General features: G+C 32.8%; 1 protein-coding gene across 1 annotated transcript; it reads right to left on the bottom strand.

The window, feature by feature from the left end:
• Window positions 1-630: 630 nt before the first annotated feature.
• On the bottom strand, window positions 631-23,759 carry LOC128245520 (guanylate-binding protein 3-like). The gene is made up of 12 exons (XM_052963715.1): window positions 23,673-23,759; window positions 18,415-18,493; window positions 14,802-14,849; window positions 14,400-14,451; window positions 10,325-10,527; window positions 7,072-7,199; window positions 5,457-5,566; window positions 3,736-4,157; window positions 2,880-3,146; window positions 2,385-2,609; window positions 1,707-1,797; window positions 631-1,004 (listed from the first exon to the last, which is right to left on the bottom strand). Coding segments are annotated over exons 4-9 (1,074 nt in total). The 5' UTR covers window positions 14,402-14,451; window positions 14,802-14,849; window positions 18,415-18,493; window positions 23,673-23,759; the 3' UTR covers window positions 631-1,004; window positions 1,707-1,797; window positions 2,385-2,609; window positions 2,880-2,937.

Below are 23,759 nucleotides of genomic sequence, written 5' to 3' on the forward strand. Positions count from 1 at the left end.
TGGCTCGTTCCAAGAAAACAAATAAAAAAGTTGTCAAAACGTTCAATCTGTGAAATTGCAGCTTTAAATAGCACAAAGTTTAGTTTCTATATCGTGTAGGAGCATACGATCATTATTAGTTCAAGAACTTAATAAGGGTAGAACAGCCAGTTCAGCTAAATTAGGTTTCTTAGTATAAAAAATAAAAATTGAATATTTGAACGTTTCTTTCATCCTTAGACAGATACTCTGATTCATGTGTCTCCTTCCCACATTAATAGAAGATATACAAATGCTTCATAAATATTCCCGTAATAAAGTTGACATCCGCAAAGCACTTTTACATCCAATTTTGACAATATTTCTAAAGCTGTTAACTTTTTTAAGCTTACACATATATTAGTAGAAGGAAAAAGCATTTAAAGCATGATAACAATTTCTATGCTATATATGCTTCAGTTAAAGCTATGTGCCAGTCTGTAGTATGTATTTATTCTAGACGGCTGACAGGTATGCACAGTTCATTTTTTTAATATTTAACATTGATCTATTTGCCACAACAACATTTTTATGCCTTTTCTTTAAATACCTGTAGACCGTAACTTTGGATATAATTTAGTCAGATTTTATTTTTAAAAGTGTTTCCATAAATGCAACGAACCCATTTGAAAAATAATTTACAATAAATACCGCGGATTGATCTAAAATTTTGGAGAGAAGCCTACGCTCTTTCTCAGATGTTTGTCTATCAGCTACTTCCCATTGTCGTCTTTTCTTCTCTTTTAATTCTTCAATTTGACGACGAAATATTGTTTGGTTTTCTGCACTTGTTTCAAGAGACTCAATCTTGGCAAATAGCGCATTTATTTGCTCTTCGTATTCTTTGTTTTGCTTTTCCCGTTCTGCACGTAACATCTCGTTTTGTGCATAGAGCTCGTTCTTTTGTTTATCCAGAGCTTTTTGATTTTCTTCGGTCAGTTCTTCCCTCATTTGTTTCATTCCTCTTGCTATTTCTTCTTTCTCCCCTTATCATAAAAACTGCATTAGTGATCGCAGGTGTTATGCTTATAATCATGTTCAAATTGGTTTTATTATTATCAAAAGAAAGATAAAAATAAATCTTTTTTTTTTCAAACAAATCCATATTGTTACAAGGAAAGGCCCAGTTATAAGATTAAAATGTCACTGAAAACATGCCAAACAATGTTCTATATGTTGACGTAATGAACTATCTTTACAATATAAGGTTTCTTGATGATAAGAAATGGTTTTGAGGAGGGAATTGTTGTGTTTCCACGTGATGTTTCAGGAATACAATTGTTTTCTTTTGTTGTTGAAATAGTAATGACTGAACATTATATCAAAGCTGTCTTTATATAACTTTGTATAGACGTTAATATTATTACTACTAAAGGAAAAAGCAAGTGTCTCCCTCTTTTAAAACAGCGATTTGTGTGCTATCAGATCATTCGTCAAAGTTACTAACAACATACATATGAGTGTGTATTCATTTGTTTTGGCTTAATTATAAAATTGATTTAAATACAGGAATTTGATTTAAGAAAAAAGAAAACTGAGACATGCACATACAAAGGCCGGGAATCAATAGAAAGGTCAGCCAGTGTATAAATTAAAAAATACTAGTGTAATAATACGTGAAAATGATCGAATCATTGACATGGAATCAATGATCAAATAAAACGACGCCAAATAAAAAAATTACTTACTCATTTTTTCCTCTTCAGAAAGTTCATTGTCTTTTTCAATAATTTTATTTTCTTCTTGACCAAGACTGTTTGCAAAAGCGCTCCAGACCATCTGAAATATGTAAAGCAATTTCATGTGGCCACTTCACAGTTCTTCGGCACGTTAGTTTGAGTGACTTTCTAAAGGTTGGACAGAAACAGCATTAAGCTAGTAGTGGATTAACGTGAAATGTTGGGGTTAGTTATAGTAACGGCACCTATAGCTATGTCATTTATTACGTTCTTTAAATTCTGATTTACCATTTTGCAGAGCCTTAGCCACACTTGTTACTATACTGTTGTTACAAGTGACTTGGCTTGACTGTATCGCACATTTGAGGAGATAACACTGTTGTTGTGTTATTTTTACATTGTGTCCAACTCGTTTAGTGTATATTACGTCTGTTTGTACCTTGAAAAAGCAGACATGAGCTGGCTACTTGACTTTATGCCTGTATTTTCTATAACCTCATTGAACTTTTATCGCTTTGAGGTGTGTGTGTGTGTGTGTGTGTGTGTGTGTGTGTGTGTGTGTGTGTGAGTGTGTGCGTGTGCGTGTGCGTCGCATCTCAAAGCGATTTGATGCGCGTTTTTTTGCACCAAACTAACATGAACATTCTGAGGTTTGTTTAATTACATAACGCCGCGTTATTCTTTTACCTCTTTATATTCAAAATCCGTAAGAGCTTTATCATAATCACGCCGGAGAATGCTGAGATCTCGTTTGAATCTCGTATGTCCCATAATAACTTCATAACTCTTGTTCTCCAATCCTCTTTGCAAATTGCCGTACGACATCAATTTTTTAAGAGTGTTTTCACAATGTGTCTTTTTTGTCTCGTAGTTTTGCACTCGTAATTGGTGCCAGGTCAAATCCATTTCCATCTGTAAATCAAAATTTTGTTAAAATATTATTCATAGGAAAAACGAAGAGAGAGAGAGAGAGAGAGAGAGAGAGAGAGAGAGAGAGAGAGAGAGCATTTGTCGAGAAACAATTCCTGGTAAGTATCAATAAGCGTTGTACATATTTATTTACAGAGCGGATATGAGAGTGTAAAACTGTTGATGACAACGCCAATCGACAATGATATTCTACGCATGCAGATTAATACATATATTTAACAATTATGTTATCTGTACAAATAGGTAATGAACCTGAGCATCCCTTTCTACAACATTGGCAACATCCTTGACAGCATGTGTTCGCATGTATTTAAGCGCAGACTTCCTTGAAATGATTAATCAATGATTCTGACGGGAGGGGCAACTGTATTTCATTCATTTTGGAGTGAAACATGAGCATGCATTGTTTTTTTACTCGTTCATTTTCGGTTTTAGCAACCATTGCAAATGTGTCGTCAACATCAGGAACAGCTCCCCTTTTAAGGGCGTCCACATACGTTTTGGTAAGCGTGGCAAACACTGCAAACGTGAATTCGTTTAAATGTGTATGCATAACAATTAGCGCTATCTAAAATGTAAGGAAGAACAATAAGAGATTGAGAGAATGAAAGATAAGAATGTAAAATTGTGCACAGTGCAATTATTATGAATTTGTCCAATTGTTTCAGAGTTATATTTCACTGTTCTTTTGATTAAAAAACAAAACATATTGCCTTAAGCATAACTTGCATATTTTAAATAAAAACTCATTTTTCAATGTCAATGTAATGTTGTACACAGCGCTAGACCAACTACTCTAGGACGCTCTCAGTGCAAATATCTCACTTAGTAGCACAATTTTCTTCTGTAGCATTACTTTAAAGCTGCTGAAGGGAATTAAATAGTAAGCATTAATTTATAACATTGTAAACGATGATAACCGAAATGTTCAACCTCAGACACAACTAAACAATGTTATTTCCCATTGACTTCTATCTTTCTTCTTAATTATCATTATTATTTTTATTATTATTATTATTATTATTATTATTATTATTATTATTATTATTATTATTATTATTACCACAACATTTCTATTTATGATATTAACTTGTTTTAAACAACATACTACATCCGTTGACTGGTTTGCTAGCTTCAAGTCGCTTTGGCTCCTGAATGAAGATATATGAGACGAAGTTAGTTGCAACGTCCTGAAACATCTGTGAAAGATCTTGTAACCTAAGGCTATCGAGTTTTCCCAAAATATCACCGTCTCCAGGAACTGGAAATGCGAAGCATTTCCTTCTCTCCTTCGGAAAGAATTGCCGGATGCATTCACGGGGTTTGTTGAAAGAAACATTTCTTTCGGGTTTACTTTCCAGGCTCATTTCAAGATACTGGTCTTCTGATATCTCCCGACCATCTTTGATAAGTTTCAGCGAAAAATCTCTCAAAGCGAGCACAAACCCAGGCAGGATGCATTGCAAAATCTTGTTTTCTTCATCACATCGACCGCCATATTTGATGTTTTTCGACATTTCAGAAACAAATCTATTCCATTAAGGATAATCAATATAGCATATTATTTTTAAATGAAAAGATTCAGTTTTGACTCCGTGTCGTGGAAACCAGATGCGAGTTACTTTTTTCATCACATCTGCCACCAAATTTCACGTGTTTCGTTATTTTAGGAACAAATCTGTCCCATTATTAGGATTTTTAACCTCAGAACGTGAAGGTAACACTTAATTAAACCATTTTCTATAGAAAAAAATACTTTTTTTTAATTTGGTGTACTGATAATTGAATTGTTTACCAAATGAAGGTTCTTAGATAACAAAAAACACGAGCAATTTTATTTGAAATAAATGAAAGAAAGAAAACCGGAACCAAAATATAAAAGCTCGTTTCAAATGAATCTAAAACCCTTCTACCTATATTTTTGAATTGCCAACGGTAAACATGCTAGTGTCATTAAAATACTATGTATTTTTTCTGCCCTAAGACGTTTAGGAAATTCTTCTATTTCCGCATACGGCTGATCGCATTTTTTGAACTCATTTTCCAAACTTCAGTGAAAAACTAAGCCTGAAACTTGTCTAAATACGCATCATTATTAATGGAATCAAATTTTATTTTGCGAAAGAGCGTTAACAAATTGCAACTATAATTCGAATTTTAACGAAAGGTATAAGACCTAAGATTTAAATATAAAATCTTCACAGAAGTTGGAAAACTTGTTTTAAGCATTTTTAATTTTGATGTTACTCGGGTGTTTCACACATCTAGCTTTTTACATGAATAGTGTATATGTTTTTTTTTAGAAATATTAGTAAATTCATTTTATTTTTTTGCAAGACGTTTATCTTTAACGGCTTTAAAGAAAAATTCCGTATGCTTAATCGACTTAATCGACTTCAAGACAAATACATGCTCAAATGCGCTGTGCGATTTTTGTGACTGGAATGGTGTTTGGTTAATGCACATTTTCCTTGTGTTGATGGAATCAATGGGTGAGTTTGTAAAGTTGCATATAAAGGAGTATAAGAACGTTTTAAGAAATTTGTATTTCTTTATAATTCAAGATTAAATAAATATGGGTTCCCATTTGTTTTACCATCACCAGTGTGTGAAAACAAAGATACGGGAAACTTGATTGTTAACATACAAATAAACGTATCTTTTTGACTGCTCCTCAGCGAGTCTTTCACACCACAAATAAGTTACAATATAACTTTGTTATATTAACTTGTCTACCTTTCCATTGATAAGCAAGTAATGATACGAAAACAAAATTGATTAATTTGAAAGGAAATTTATAAGCAAAACGTAAGTCCCTCTAAAAGATACGTGAGTTTGTTAACAGCATCCTGATCAAACGCCCCTTTCATGTTGTACACCAGGGTGCTGCAAAGCAGTGTAGCAAGGGTGAAAATGCGATTGTCGTGGTTTGAATCCCCCTGAATCCATACAAGAAAAATATGACAAGTTTACAAAGCGTAAAATGCTTCCATTGTTTTAACATAGACAGAAATGCCAAAACGATTTAATAAGCCGCCTGCTTATGGCCCTGAATGGTTTAGGTCATAGTCGTAAACTATCATACACGCCGAGTTATTCACCACTACTGGTTTCAGTAACCAAAAGCTGTTGAGTAAATATTGCAGTCTAGACTGTTCAATTAAAGCACAGAAAGTCGCGACAAGTGTGATTTTAGTTTAAATAATTATGTTCATATGAATCACAATGGAATCAAAAAACATCTTTGCAGACAATTAAACTGTAACTGGTAAGTCCCAGTCATTACTTGATAACCACAATACTTTAATTGGTGAAATTTTAAACATGTAGAAAGTATCATTACTATTGCCTACAAACCTATATGTACTAGGCTATATAAACATTCTCACATCCCAAGATTATTGCTAGTGTAAAACCGCATAACTACAAACGCCCCATTTTGTAGCCCCGTTGCATGAATTCTTTGAGAATTTCTTGCCAAATAATGTTTTGACTAAACCTGATCGCGGTCTTAAACATTGAGTATAAGAAATTTCGATATTGACGAGCATAACAGTTCCTCTGTTCGGCCGACCCTAAATGTAAAGTTAAAAGTAAATAATAAGGACGGCAACGAAAAATAAAATTGGCACTCGAGTACTCGTGCAATCTTCCGGTCGAGTTCTCGGGTACTCAATTACTCGGATAACTTAAATTGGTTTTCGGGAAGGACAAGTGTGTGTATACATGTATCGTTCATATACCTTGTGCGTTGGTTGCATATTGGCCATTTTCATCTTTAAATAAGACTGTCATAATGTAACTCTACAGAAAAATCGTTAAACAATAAACAATCTTGTTTCATGCTTTTAATTTCATTTTATACATACATAAATATGAACTTCAATGTAAATGGAAAATAAAAGTCGGATCAAAATTCGAGCGTTTACACTACACTCAATAATGGACAACATTCAGAATTGAACGATCGTAAATTATTTGAATTTATTTTGTAGTTAACTCTACGAAATTAAATTTAAACTGACAGTTTTCGATACTGAAAGATTGTTGTGTACCTCATTAATATGCATAATTTCTGACTATGTTTGATTTAACTTGGGATATACGCGCGATATGCGATACTAAATTAGGTATTTCTACTTGACTCAATAAACATGACTATGGAGGTATTGAGTGAAACAACACAAAGAGCTAGGAGGGTCACTTACTTAACTTATTTGTGGATTACATTCTTTTGCAAGCATTCAACTGGAGATGCGCGCGAAACAATCTTGAACGCTCTGAAGCCTATTTTTCAACTAAGTCACGGGGCATATAAATACACAAAACTCCAAGTGTAATTTTGCTCTTTTAAAGAATACAGCAATCGCATATATTTCTATAATAAAATGAATGTAGATATCTGTAAAAAAAAAAACATTATATATATATGAAAGCGATTTACCTTTTCAACGTCTCCTAATACTTCTGTGTCAAGAAGTATAAGGACCATGTCCTTTTGTTCGGGATGATCTCTACACCAAACCCAGATGCCTTTCGTCGTTGACTCTATTGTGTCACCGAGTGCAAAACCTGCATAATATAGATACTATATATACATTATTTAATATCATAAAAACTACAATGGAGGACACATTACTTCTTTGAATTGATGAAAGACAATAACATAACCAATATAGATACTTTGTACACTTTTTCACATTTTGGGACAAAACTCAGTAATCACAAAACACAAAATGAACAAAACCACTTGCAACCACTTGCAACCAACACCATTATATATGATCTGTAATTAAACAGCTTCTCATTGGTCCAAAGCAAGATTGTCGACGTAAGATTTACATCGAGTCAACTGGTGTGATTCTTTTGCTTTTTGAATTATTTTAAAGTCTTCGGCTTGGTCATCTTTCTTTATTCAGGATAGTTGGGATAAGAGTGAGGTTTGTGCACGTAAACTGGTTTAAACCCCGAGTAAATTTATATTTTACTGACCGTTCCAAGGCGGTACCTAACAATCCATAATAAATATATTTAGTTTTTTATATAGGATATATGCACAGTGCTGTTTGTGGAGTTTTGTGCTGTTGTTCCATGCTTCTTGTTTGTAATGCACGAAGTGCTCAAGGTCAGCTGTTGTGATCGGTCTTTGTCCCTCGTCCGTCCGTCAACAATTGTTTAAACATTATCTCCTCTGAAACTACTTGGCCAAATTCAATGAAGCTTCAAACGAAGCTTCCATGGGTGTCCCTCTACAAAACTACAACAAGGGGTCACGACTGATGAACAACAACAACAACAAAATGGCCGACTTCCTGTTTTGCTTTTAAAAGCATATCCTCGGAAACTACCAGTCCAAATTCAATTACAATTTACAGGAGGCTTTCTTGGGTGACCCTCTACAAAAATCCAACACAGGGTTACGATTTATCAACCACAACCACAACAACATCAACAAAATTGCCAACTTCCTTTTTTGCTTTAAAAAAACATCTTCTCTGAAACTACTAGTCCAAATTTATTTCATCTATACAGAAAGCTTCCTTTGGTGACTCTCTTAAAAATACAATAAGGGGTCACGATTGATCAACAACAACAACAACAACAACAACAACAAAATGGCCGATTTCCTGTTTTGCTTTAAAAACATCTTCTCTAAAACTGTTAGTTCAATTTCAATAAAATTTTACAGAAAGCTTCCTTGTGTGCCTTCTATAAAAATACAACAAGGGCGCACAATTGATCAACAACAACAACAACAACAGCAACAACAAAAAATTGGTTGACTCCCTGCTATGCTTTGAAAAAGCATCTTCTCTGAAACTTCTACTCCAAAATCAACGAAACCTTACAGGAAGCCTTCTTGGGTTACCCTCTACAGAAATACTACAATGGGTCAAAATTGATCAACAACAACAGCAACAACAACAAAATGACCAACTTCCTGTTTTCCTTTAAAAACATCACCTCTAAAACTGCTAGTCTAAATTCAATGAAACTTTACAGGAAGCTTCCTTGGGTAACCTTCTACAAAAATACAACAAGGGGTTGCGATTGATCAACAACAACAACAATATGGCCAACTTCCTGTTTTGCTTTAAAAAAATCTCCTCTGAAACTACCAGGCCAAATTCACTGAAACTTTACAGGAAGCTCTATTGCATGACCCTCTACAAAAATACAACAAGGCAATGAAATGATCATCATCAACAACAACAACAACAGCAAAATGGCCGACCTACTGTTTTGCGAAAAAAATCTCTTAAACTACCAGGCCAAATTCAATGAAACTTTACTTATAGCTTCATTTCATGACCCTTTACAAGTATAAAACAAGGCATCGTCATCAGTAAAAGACATGTTCAAATTGCAACATTATTATTAATGCTTTATCACAGAGTTGTTGCGCTTTGCTTAGGTGAGCGTTTTAGGGCCATTCTATGTCTTTGGCGTTTACCCTGTGTCTTTAAATGGGGTTTATGCTTAAATGGTTGGCTACTGAGCTTGATTCGGTAGTTTTTCACATAAGGATTGCTTTCATATTCACGTTGGCGTTTTATTCTTATGGACGTAATTTAATAAAGAGGAATAGTAATTCGCACTAATTTTAACGGCTTAACACTATACGTCATATTTTAATAACATGGTGCTTTCATTCTTTTAACATTTTATGTCAAAATGTTTATCTGACGATAATTGCTATCGATGTGCGAAATTAAGTTCAATTTGCAGCCTTCAGATAAAAACCACTTAAATTAGATTCGTTTCAGATATAACACTCATTAAAGTCTTGCCATATGGCTTCTTGCGGCATTAATCTTAGCACCTTTTTACCTTTAGACATTGATGCATTTAGGCATGATGAAAAAAACAACGTTTAGAGGTTGACACTATAAAATATGGTAGTTAAAAAAATCTTCCTTTGAAAATTGTAATATAAGTCAAATTTGCTTTGGCTGTGTCTTAAATTTCTTCAAATATTTTACGTTTTCAAATCATTTCGAAGGAGAGAATAGCATACACTAGTCGCTTTTATTCTTAATAATGTTTTTCTTTATTTGTTCCCAGTTTTAGTACAATGATGCTTTTTATTATGAAACTCTATGATCACACAGTTTTAAACCTGTAAGACAGACTGTGTGTGAAGCTTTTGGTTTCTAACGATGACTGCATCGTATCTTTGAAAGGTATTTGCATTAGGTGCTTTAAATTGTTTCCCTCCGTCTGCAGATAGAGTTGGGATCTCTAATCATTGAAGTACTTGGGGTTTACCTTTTCGTTTTTTTTATTATTATTTGTTTTATTGATAAGTTTCCTCAAGTTAATGCATACTTTGATAAGATTTATCTCTTGCGTTTTATTTTTATTAAGAATTGTTGGGATAAGAGTGAGGTTTGTGCACATTAACTGGTTTAAACCCCCAGTAAATTTACATTTTATTGACCGTTCCAAGGCGGTACCTAACAATTCTTGATAAACATACCAATTATATATTATTAAACGTTTTGCTACTGAGCATGTTTCTGTAGCATTTTGCATATATATTGCAACAAATTTAAAGAACAAATATTCTTTAAATGATACTTATACGATAAACATATATCTTATATTGTATAACTCGTTAATTAAAGCAATCTGCTATAAAAGGGTTAAATTTACGTATGTCAAAACTAATCTGCATTTGTTACAATAATACATACCTTCGTGTGCGTCAGCAAGTCGATTCATCAAATATGATTTTCCTGTTCTGTACAGCTCCGCAATTGCCACGATAACACACGGCTTGTCTATGCGGGAAATCTCGTCAAGGACATTATCGCAAACCTCAAGAATATTTTCGTTCCCAATGCTTATTAGGCATTGTGGTTTTTCGAAGACACTGCAATTGTTGGTCGACAGATACCTAAATATGACAATCAAGACTGATGTATTTAAATGTTCTGTATCAAGCAATCGAATTAGAAAAGAAGATCAGGGCAGCATAATTGAGTTTTTAATTTTAAAAGACCATTCAGTTATCCTTGGGATTGATAGTTGAATTAGAACTAATTTGGTAAATTTTTGCGGAGGGGATATAAACTTTGTGGTATCTTTCGAAACTTTTTACTTCAAAGATAACATATTCCTACGTCAGAAGGTTTCATGTTTCGCAAGAAGTCGATGATTTTTTTTAAAACCTAAGTCTTGTACACATAAGTTAAGAAATAATATTTGATCGCATGTATCATAAAGAAAATACAGTTTTTGCGGTATTCATATTTAACAATTTAAAAACAAATCGAGTCATATTCATGTTGTGTTTCTTACTGCTACTGGCATTCGGTTGGTCTTATTGATTCGAAATATATGTTTCATTAAGTTATTTGTTACAAATGTTTATCCTTGTTTGATAAAAATGTAAGAATGTTTAAGCCTTTCTGAAAACACTTAGTACTGCGTCTGAAAATTGGTGAACTTAAGTATGTACCTTATTGAAAAGAGGCACGCCTTTGTTGATAAATTCAAAAACACTTTTAGATATATTGACGATATTCAAAGTTTGAAGAATTCGGTATTCACAGATAATATAAGATCGAGATACTCCTCAAAATTGCAACTTAATAAATCTAAAACATTCAAGTTTAAAGCATCCTATACATTCAATTTAAAAGCATCCTATTTAGATATGCAACTCGAAGTAAGGGAATATATATTGAGTATCAATCTTTATGATAAACGTGATGACTTTAGTCTAAATATATTAAGAGATTGTGATGTTCCTAGTTCACCATCATATGGATATATATGCAAAAAGCTACAGAAACATGCTCAGTAGCAGTTTAAACATAAACCCGGTTTAGTGGCAATGGGCAAACGCCAAAGACATAGAACACAAAATGACAAACAAGAAACATAGAACAGCACAAAACTCTACAAACAGCACAGTGCATAAATACTATATATATATATATATATATATATATATATATATATATATATATATATATATATATATATATATATATATATATATATATATATATATATATATATATATATTAATACTTGGTATATTTATCAAGAATTGTTAGGTACCGCTTGGAACGGTCAGTAAAATGTAAATTTACTGGAGTTTTAAACCAGTTTATGTGCACAAACCTCACTCCTATCCCAACAATTCTTAATAAAGATAAAAAGGATTGTTGGGATTAGAGTGAGGTTTGTGCACGTAAATTGGTTAAAACCCCCAGTAAATTTGACTGACTTTTCTAAGGCGGTTATAACAATTCTTGATACACACACATAGTTTTGCATATAATATATACGTACTGTGTTGTTTGTAGACTTTTGTGCTGTCGTGTTTCATGTTTCTGGTTTGCGAATTTTTTGTTTTTGTGGTCTATGTCTTTTGCGTTTATCATTTGCCATTAAACGGGGATAATGTTCAAGCTTTTGGCAAATGTGCTTGTTTCTGTAGTTTTTCATATTAAACCTACACTGTAATAAAGTCCTTGCGATAAGCGACTCGTGATAATTTTATATGAAAAACTACAGATAAGTCACGTGACTAGTGCTAATTCGCAATGGAGAGTTTGAAACAGTGGAAGGAAAAATTACTCCTATTTGATGGAAATTAAAATAAATTATGGCAGTGCTACAATGAGTTTGATGCACTTCATCGTAAGTGTTATTAATTGTTTTAATATATGCACAGATAATCTGAAAATGCAGGGAAATTAAATAATAAATATAGAATCCGATTGATGTATTAACATGACTGTTTCAGCACATTCACCATTTTTTAATAAAAGTTAAAGTATTATTAATTACAGGAAAATCCAAATAAATCTTACGAAGAGGACCTGCAAAATTCCAGTAATAAATATTTGAATTGTTAGTTTTTATGAATACATGGTTTGTTTAACAATTTTACACAAAAAGAACGTCATTACGCGTGCTACACATTCAGACACGACACTGCTAGCTCTGAACCGTTGTGTTAAATCATGCTGATGTTTAAACATTGGTAATATGAGTAACACTTCCCTGTATTTCGCGTCGTGTTATATAGCATTTGTTTCCCTTTTTCGACAAAGGGTCACAACACAAGTCAGCATTTCATGTACCTTAATATTGCAAAGACCCAAAACATCATTACTTATTTTTCTTATATCTCGCAAAGGGCCTTAACACCATATAAAATGAGTCCTGCCTCTGTTAAGGCCAAAATGAGCAAATCTTCGCCAAATGAGCTAATCTTTGCAAAATGAGTAAATCATCGTACATTACTCCTCTCGTTTTTACTACAATTATTCTGAAACGCAAGTTACACATTGACTAACATTCTCTTATAAATGTGGAGTTATACCATTAAAGCATTCGCTGAATAAATAGTGTCCCTAGCCAACTGCAACCTAACGATGGGAAACACAGTTCTCATTCATCAGAGGTTCAATCGTGGTAAAAATAACTTCTGATTCAGACGCTGCTATATCCAGTGCAAAACTATAAATATATTTTTGCCTGATGTCATTATCGTCCCATCAAAACACTCGTTACTTTAAGCATGCTACACTACCGATCAATGACCATCGATACTCTGTTTGTCTGCTTATTTGTTCAATAATTATGTAAAGTTAATTAAGCACTCTGTTTCGATACGAATATGAGATGTCGTAGAAAAATATCTTTTCCCAGATATTTACATTTTAAACACAAGTCGTTCAGGTACTTACTGCAATTTCATATGGACACATATTTTAATGAAATAATAGTTTAAAGCGAACAATTAAGTCAACCATCAAATATTGAAATAAGGCTACGAAAAAAGTATTAATCTTAAACAAAAAATATAAGATTCCCATATTTCACAATTGTATGTGTTATAACGCAAGTAGTTTTAAGGTCAAAATGTGTTTTTTTTTTCATCTGCACTATACGCGAGAAGTGGGAGATACTGTTGTGCGAGTGTTTTTTGGGTAAGGAGATGTGTAGGGTGGTGTTTTTACATTGACACAATTGATTGTTCACACCTAGTAATGATTATCAAATACATATTCAAAATATTCAAGCATGATTTTTCGCCCGATTTTTAAATAAGCTCTACGATGCCTGCAGTTAAGAAACGCCGGTTAGTACAAACTGTTTTGACTAGTGACTGGTTGAGCGATACCTACGCTAAACGGTTACAGCGTCACAAATAGTGCAGTTATGAGTCCATATACATGGATGTGGAATTCTGCAGTTGTGTGTATTTTATTTTTGTAAATATATAAGATATGTTTGAACATTATTGAAACTTTCAGTAGTACGTAACCTAAATAATGCTATTTATTACTTAGTTCTTTAGTTGAAGTAAGACGTACTTGCTGATGTTCTAATATTAAAGTTATGCTTTGAAAGACAGTGAAAGAAATAACAGAGGCAAGTGCTGATAACATGTGCTCTCAAGTTTATGACAATAAGTGAGTTATTTCCCTTTGCAATCATTATCACAACTAATTTAGTAATTTCCTTTGCAATCATTATCAACAACGAAGTTAATGTGCTATATCACTTATAAAAATATTCTTGCTTGTATCATTAGAGTGAACTGGCAGGTGATATATCATACTTCAGTTGTTTTTTCATGTATGATCGAATCTGAGGATATATTTATTTTACCAAGTTACAAGGGCCAGGTTTGCTGAAAACTTTACTAGGATATAAACGGCAGGACCGAAGAATGAAACGCGGGTAATATAATAGTTAGCTCCCGTACATACTATGAATGAAGATTGTTTGGAATATACGTACATTTCTTGAGACGGCGATTCTTTTTCAGTTAAATCCAGTTGTTGGGGTGGTTCTGAAACATGAAAGACACATGGGTTTTAACATATGAGAATTGTCGATCCGAACCATATACTCGAGTGTCTTTTTGGAATAATTCATGCTAAGTGGCAGTGTAAAGGGGCACGTTTCCAAAGCCATACATATTCATTCGCACTTTCTACTGTTTTTGATAGAAATGTCAGCATATAAACACTCTTCGCATCATTTTGATATTCAGATAGTCTTAATTCTGATTTTACGGTTAATCATGAGTTTTAAAACCCTGTTGGAAAAAAGCTTGAATACACTTCTCAATTTCATTACTGTTTACTTATAAAATGCGTTTCCAGATTATATGTGTTGTTCCACAAAGCATGTACTAACCGGGTCCCCTAAAGGCTGGACTTCATTTGGCTTGTCTGTCGGTCTTGTCTAAAAATAATCGGACAATATCATCATGAAATATGAAAACACGATGGAATTAAATTCCGACAACAAATGTGGCTATCATTCGGTTAGCATACCATTGAGACGATTTCACACAGTTTACATGACACCTTTCGTTAAAGCAAAGATATTTAAGGTCAAAGGTAAAAAATAAGAAAGCAAAATATTAATAACGTCAAGGCATTAGTAACAAAATAATTAACATCTTGATACAGATACATGTCAGTTAAAAATATTGTTTATATTTGAGGTAACAAGATCGACAAATGTTTACATAATTAGTGTTATTAGTAATCAAAAATACATTTATTAAGTTATTTAAAATCAGAGGAGTCAAATTTGGTCCGCATTCAAATGCATTATTCAATGACTTTTTTTTGAAACAGAATGGCCATTATCAAATGAGACGAAAACAAATTATTAAATGGCAAGAAGTGTGTCAATGTTTAATAATAATAATAATAATAAGAGACTTTGCAAAAATGACGGGTCGAAATAATTAAATACAACGTTTTGTGAATATATGATCTTTCATATGACGAGTGCGTTAGAAGGCCGTTTCATCCATTGGCATATGAAAGAAAATAGTCCATACTCAAAGCATCAATCGTATAACAATTATCAAACGAGTTAAGTATATAACTTAAAACAGCATAAATATTGAGATGAAAAATTTTGAACTCCATTTTTTTAAATATAAATCAATAAACATATAGCTGTGTATTTTGACATTTAACGAGTTTCCTATTAAAAGAACGAAATTCTGAAATCTCATACTTAGGATGGAAAAGGTTGTCAAGGCACATATATTACGCTTCACGGAGCACTAGATTGGCACACATATGCAATTATACCTGTCAGTCTGAATATTTGACGCAAACAATTAAATTAAAACAAATGATGACAGTAGTAATCAATACTATGACTAATGTTAAAACTGCGTGACGACATCAGTAAAGAAGTAAGTCTATACAGTTAAAGTTGGAAGAAACCTGTTCATCAGTATTCAGATCCAAAGTCGCTTTTTTCTTTAGAATTACCTGATGGATTATTTAAGGAATGAATTGCGGGGTTGATGTCATTATCGGGGTATGCACATCAATGACATCAACCCCGCAATTCATTCCTTATATTTACACCAATAGTTCATTATTTCATTCAAGAATTGTTAAAAAAAATACTTCATTTCATTTAAGAAAACCTTTCAGTAATCCAATTTTACCCATTCTGTAAATAGAACGACCCGACTATAACCGGAAACATTTTTTTTCAAATGACGTCACAATAACGCGGGAAAAGATCAACCACTTGAAATCACTTTAAAACGTAAAAATTAAAACACTTCTGGTACCAGTATATTTAATATATAATAAACGAACAATTTTAAAAATGTTGATCTATATTTTACGGGACCTGCAGACACAATACAACCAATAACAAGATCAATAGCTTTCATGTATATTGTTATGCAATGAATTACGATCCGAACATATCCGAAGATGTTGCGTTCATCGATTGATGAACGCAATTGCCGAAATGCAGTTCATTTAAGGAATGGAAGTTGAGGTGTAAATATTGTCATATTGATTAAATGTACACATGTACATTACCTCGTTGAACAATTCACACCAACATAAACCACCCATAAGTTGTGAATTGGCCTGGGATCAATGAATGTAACCAGAGTTTAGGATTTATAAGCTTTACTTCCCTTGTATTTCCACCTGACAGTTATTTCGTTGTTTTTCTCTCAAAATACTCCAACTTTGCATGGAAAAGGTCTTTCACAAATAGTTTCCCAGAATTAATACTCGGCTCGTTCCCTTTTTCCAGCTGCCTTTTACAATTTTAAGATTTTATTTTGAGACAAGCTCGGTCTGATTTTTACCTAATAGTATTTGCTTCTTCACATTTACTATTTAGAGACATAAGCATAGATAGTTTTTGAGTCATGATGGAATAGAATTTTCGAAATTCTTCCATATGTTGCTGATCAATTTAATATCGAAAAAGTGATCAGTTGATACACGGGTCTTTTTGTAGGTTTGTTATATATCAATAGGATGCAATAAAAATATATTTTAGGATGCTCATATTGCTTAAAGATGTACGCTTACTCTCAAGTAAGATTTACCACAATTAATAAGTTTGCTTTATTATTAAAAAAAGGATGAATAAATGTCGAAAAAATGGTTCTTATGAAGGATATCTATTTTTTGAAAAAAGTCTTCATAAAACACGGTATTTCCACCATATGAGACCACAGTTAATCGTTTAGCATTCACCAATAATTTAATATGTTTGCGCTTTCTGCTATTATATACACGCTTACTATCTTGTTATCAGTAATTAATATTTTCCATAAATGCATTAATTAGTAGTTAAATGTTTATCAGTCAAATTTGATGTTTTTACACATGTGTATGTATTGATTTTGAATAAGAGTGTCATTATAAAACTACAGAAGAAGGCTGGACGGTTTCCCGACAAAAAAAATCAAATCAAATTTTATTAACAGTCGGTATAACATAACAGAGAAAACATTAGCAATGAATAGCTTTTGATTGACTGAAAGATTATCAAACACTATCTGAACTGAGCGCGCTTGAATATTTGAGTTTTCGATGATGCGATTACATATTTGCGTAGTTAGAACGCTATGCATTTACTTTAGGGTTTAAACAACTGCCAAGTCATGTTCTTTAATGTTATAACCAGTTTATTCAAGTAGATTACGGTCTTATGGAGAGAAATCGGCATTCCTAATGTATCGAAGAAATTATCAATGAAACCATTCAGCGGAGTTCTTTTTTTCAAATTGTTATGTACAGATGTCAGTTATGTGTTTAAACCTACTGTGTGACAACGCTTTTTATCTATATCGCTGGTCGTATTTCGACTCCTCTCCGATTTTAAGATTGACCCATTATTAAGAATAAAAAATGTTTTCGGAATAAAATTGTTTGTACACTCTATCTTTATTTCAAAACAGACATTGGGTACAGTGAAGTATATTATTAATCCATCACTCACTTCACTAATATTTGTAAGCATGGTTAAACATTGCAACTTAGTTTTTTAATAAATGTCTAACTGAATTCCGAATTTGATCATCCGGCATACAGCTGTACCTTCAGGGTTCAGAACATGTACCTGCCTGTGTAAAACTGGAAAATGTACCCGAAAGCTGTTTCATGCCTTATATGAATACTTCCTTGATGGAGCCATTTATCAAATTCATGCCAAAGTATTCGAAAGCTTCATGGTTTTATGTACGAGAGATATGTGTAGAATAAGTAGCGGGCGAGATTCGAGCGTGTTTAGAACCAAAACTGTAGATGATCTATTGCTTGTACCTTGTAACACTCGTTGTGTTTACAAAATATAATATGGTATCACTCCTATACATATAGAATAAAACGAAATCGATACTGCAAATCAAGTAATTCATTAGAAAATAAAGTGAGATTGACAAGGAAATGCTCAAAGCGTCTTGAACTGGTGTTAAATATAATATATTAACTATGATATAAACGTATGTTAAACTTACTTTTGTTGGTTTGACTTTCAACTTTAAATCCCAGCCGGTGGACGAATCAGAAGGAATTTCATTCGAAGCCATACCTGGCCTGCAAGAAAAACACTCAAACAAATTGGTATTAAGTACCGCTACGCATCCAATTCAGCTCACCCGACATGTTGCTGCTTAACAATATACTGACTAGATTTGAATGTCTAGTGTGAAATAACCTTAATTTAAGGCCACAACAAATAGATCATTTGTTGTATGGATTTTGCTAAATATGCGAAAAAAAACAACACTTTTTTTTTAATTTAAGGTAAATTTCTTATAAAATTTATCATACAATTATGTTAAGAAATGCTTTTTAATTCAAACAGTTCTCAGTTATCACATAAAAATCTGTCTCAATATTTACAAATGGCAACAAGACCCAGTGTTTTATTATTTGAAGACCAATACGAAAATTATTGTATTCATTTCGTAATAATCTAACTTATTATCACAAAAAGAACATTTTAGACTAGTAAGAGTAATTCATCATTTGAGCATTTCCAAATATGAGGTCTGGTCTAAATTTGAACCTCCTAAAGGAAATGAAAAAAAATGACAAGGCAGAAGATCGAAAATGTAAATATCGCATTTTCTAAAACAAGACACTGTGGATTAAATTGAGGGACAATATAATTGAAACAGTATCATACAAATCTGCAAATTTGGCACCGGTCATTATATAATGTGCATATGGTGGAATAAAAAATGTTTCCGTTTCAAGACCTTGCCTTGACCACGAACCTATGGTTTATAGGTGCCTTGAAAAAGAAAAATATGACGGCCTCTATAGCTTCAATGCCCGTAAGAAACAGGCCATTTTAATAACAGACAACTGTACTACTTATCGATCAAAGAACATAAGTGGATAAGAACAAAGAAATGAGCAAAATAAACAGACATTTTACCTTTAAAGTGCATACTGTACATTGTATGTGTAAATACAGACATTTTTGTAGCTGTTTACAGCAATAATGAGCATATTAATACAGAGAAAAGCATTTTTTAATTAAAAATATAAATCACGAAACCATGTTAAATGGTTGTAGGTCGTGTGTCCGTGTATTTTAATTTAATACAAGTTTTGCACTCAAAATCTGATTTAGTCATTATTTAGAACCAACTTTTGAGTACAAAACAATGAATTACTTAAAGCACACATAGATAAGTATTGCCTTCGACATTACAAAACTGTTGTTGTTTACTGAAGACTATAATCTATTGACTATGACACTTATTTCACTTAAAACATGTTTTTTACATTACGAAAACTGAAATTAATCTGAAAATAAAATACCGGAAATGAATATAAACTGTGCGTCCTGCAAAATACAGGAAATACAAAATCGACTGTCAACAAATATCTGCTGTTTTCCGGTTACTCGGACCTATTTTTTGTACTGACACGAGGAAAGTTTGCTCACGAAGAGTGTAAAGCTTTGAAATACCTTCAAAACAAGACGAAGTCAACGTTGCAGGTTAAAAGTCCATGTAAAAGAAATTTAGAAAAGAGAAGAAATTCAGAAGAAAACAAAACATAATATGCGCGGCAAAATAGTAATACGGGTGCAATTTTGTTTTTCGTTTTTATCGAATTTTAGGTGTGGGAAATCCGACAAACGAATGATCAATTAGTTGTGGCCTAAACGGACAAATGATAACGCCCCAATTTTTACACATCGCGTGCCATTATATCTCCGTGATATTCTTATTTTGGATTTTAAAAATGGATATATGTATAGATATCCGAACACATTACCGACAAATTATCTATAACCTGTCCACCGAGTAAAATCTGCTGACGGGAGTAACATTCCGTATTCGGTTTACACAGACAGTTAATTGCACTCTAATATAAAAATATAGGCTAATGCTGTCATGCGTTTTCGTAGATGTTCAAATGAATTTCCATGACCACCCAAACATTCATCTTCATCTATATTGATTTCCTGATTAATATTCATTTTTGTGTTCTCTTGTGACTTTAAACGTTTCTCAGAGAATGTAGGTTATAGGATAAAGCATGTGTCTCTATATTTGACTGTAGTTAATGTTGCTTTTCTTTACAACATGCATGTAATGATCATGATGTCCGTCGTCGTCGTCCATTGCGCCGTTTTCAACATCATCACACATTCATGTTCCACTCTTAATAATTGTTTGTTACACATTTTAACTAAGTTTGGCAACAGTATTCAATGTCATGAAATTTCGGCTGAATTCGATCCAAACTATATTACACTATTAACTTTAAGTTATGGTAATGAATGGTAAAAATTCTTGCCGCTAGCTTATATAAATCGATTTCTATCAGAGATATAGGTCTCCAATTTTCAAGATTTTCTGGACCCCCCTTTGTTATATGATAAGGAATAAGTGTTTTGCTTTGAGGTTAAAGATAGTTCACCATTTACATAGCAATGATTTAAAGCTAAGACTACACGCTTTCAAAAAGAATGCCATTTTGTTTCGTAAAAATCTTTTGTATTGCCGTCGAGTCCAGGACTTATATTTGGTTTCATCTTATAAGGTGTTTTTGTAGTTTCTTTATAATGTTTCCCTACTCGCTACAGCTTTTTTAATCGAAGATGAGTTTTAAATCAATATTAGTTACATGTTGGTTACTATAACAATCATGTTCAAAGTCCGATGCGTACAAATCTTTATAAAATATGACTTCAGCATTAAGTAAATACAATCGAACCCCGTTGGCTCGATATCACACAGTTCGATATCCTCGTTGGCTCGAACCAGATTAAAAGGACAGATATGATAGCTCGATATCTTGAGGGTCGATTATTCTCCACGCTCGATGTCATTTTCGCTCCCCCGAGAAAGAATTTAACACTGTGTTTCGTTTGCTTTGCTCGCTGTCATTTTCAAGGGCTCAGGTAAATAATCACACCTTGATTTGTTTGCTTGGCTTCATTTAGCACAAATCGCTAGTCGATAAGCTTTGTTTGATTATCTTTACAATTTCAAGCAATTGTAAAGTGTTTAACTGTTTGAAAAAACATGCCATCATTTTAAATTCTGCCTTAAATTGGCACTAGTCGAACGTCAAAATTATGTCATTCCATGTAATTATCTCAATGCATTTTGATAATGCGTCGTTCACATAATATAGTGCACTGAATGCTTCTCTTAATGAAGAATTCTCACAAAAGTCAAATGCCTAGTTATCTAGATAAGGACCTGATACAACCTAAGCCATTCGTGTGTGTAACTGTATAATGATTGAGTGTTTATTGTTTTCGCATAGACGGGCTTTTATTTTTATAACGTAGATCCGTCTATCATGACTGAATTTGTTATTTTTAAAGATTTAAAGGGACTGTGTCACAGATTAGTACCAAAAAAAAAAGGTTTTTTCTGTAACGAATCTCAGGACAAATATCTAATAGAATATGATATCTTTGATATCATTATTGTAAAAAAAGGACCAACATGTTAAAAAATGTGTCGGAGACCGGGTTCGAGCTCGCGTCGCCAAAATTGAATTCAAGCTTCTTCCTGACTGAGCTATTAAGGCTTACACTAATCGAGTGACAAAATTAAGCTATACACTTTACATGGTAATAGCAAGTGATAACACAGACTATCCAGTCACGCATAAGGAATGGATTCTACCTGGTAGACATACCCAGTAATCTTCTTTAATAAAAAATACGAAATGACTGCTAAACTTTAATAAATTGTAAACTATGTGGTACTTCAGTTCGTAAGTTTCAATGCATTGTACACATCGATGCCAAGTTTATGTCATTTTTCGACAATCTGTGAGACAGCCCCTTTAAGAAATATTAATAATAAGTAACCCCGTTTCGAATGAAGTCTACTTATATCGTATTGGAATTTGGAGTATATAAATTCACTTAAGTGTATGTATTATCAAATATGTCTATATTAAGTAAGACTATCATTTCCTGTGTATCGCATAACTTGTCTGAAATCCAAAATTGACACGCATTTGATGTTGAACAACTCTAAACATTCGATTCACCACAACTATTTATTAATACTCATTTAATAATCTCACATTTTATTTTTTTTATATTGCTCGTAAAATGTGTTTCTTGCAGGAAAGCAATATAAGTTACTTTTCTTCAGCCAATGGATTACCCGAGCGTGGTCGTTCAGGATATCAGATTGTTTTCGATCATTTTTTAATGTTTTTCGATTGTTGCATTGTATGCGGCTAATTGAAATAGTTTGAGTCGAAGAACCATGATGGAAATTATAATGAGAGCGAAGAGATAGCATATCAAAGTGTTTATAAATGCGGACATACTATCTTTAAACAATAAAGTATGTGAAAATAGATATTTTGTAATAGAAAATAGCTATTTATTATTATTATTATTTTTTATTTATTATTTCTTATTCAAGGCGAGAAATCTATATATTGACATATTTCTAAAGAACAGAGTGACCTTCAGTCATACGAACAACATCGCTTTATATAAAAAGAGAAACATGATAAATGCTTAAGAAACCATACATGTATCACATACACAAGTGTTAATAAACTTCAAAAGTAGTAAATCAATTATGTATAGAAATGCTATAATCACTGTGCAATAGTTTTCTAATTTTAGTTTACGAACGTAATTATGCACTTCAACATAGATGTCATTGGAAATAAATCGCTGTAAAATGTCACAATGGTTGGACAATATTGGTAAGCTGACATGGGTCACTAGCGTTAAAGACTTACTCTTAGGGTTGTTTTTGTGTATGTGTTGATAATGTGTTGGTAATAATAATATGTTTGTATTTGCTTTCAAGTGTCACTGATTGCATGACCGAGACGCGACCTAAACATTTTTACAAAATCCAAGCGTTATGACACTAACAAATGTTTTAAATAACCGATAACCCCCGAAAATAGTTAACAACTCACATAAAACGAAGATAAGAGGATAAATAGCGCGTTTAAGATATTCAAATCATCAATTAATAAAGAACTGGTTGACATTAAAACGTAACGTGAAGACTGAATTTGTTGACTTTTCATACACTTTAATTGTACTGGAAATTAGTGTCCTACCTTTTTAACTTGTGCGATGGTCAGAGAAGCCTAATATTATTTATGAATCTTATGAATAACAATGATACATATTTATTGTTTAACAAGTTGCATGCTCTATTTCCCAAATAAAGACTTCAGTAAAAAAGCAATATGGCACAACAAGCATACGTACAGCAGAAAGAAACACTGACACAATAATGTTTACCTTCAGTAAGAAAAAAGGAAATCATCCGATTTGTAATCAGTTTCTGTGAATTGATCTTAAACGTTTTAAAGAAAACTATAGTTGTCG

The sequence above is a fragment of the Mya arenaria genome, chromosome 9, assembly GCF_026914265.1.
Source record: "Mya arenaria isolate MELC-2E11 chromosome 9, ASM2691426v1".
NCBI lineage: Eukaryota > Metazoa > Mollusca > Bivalvia > Myida > Myidae > Mya > Mya arenaria.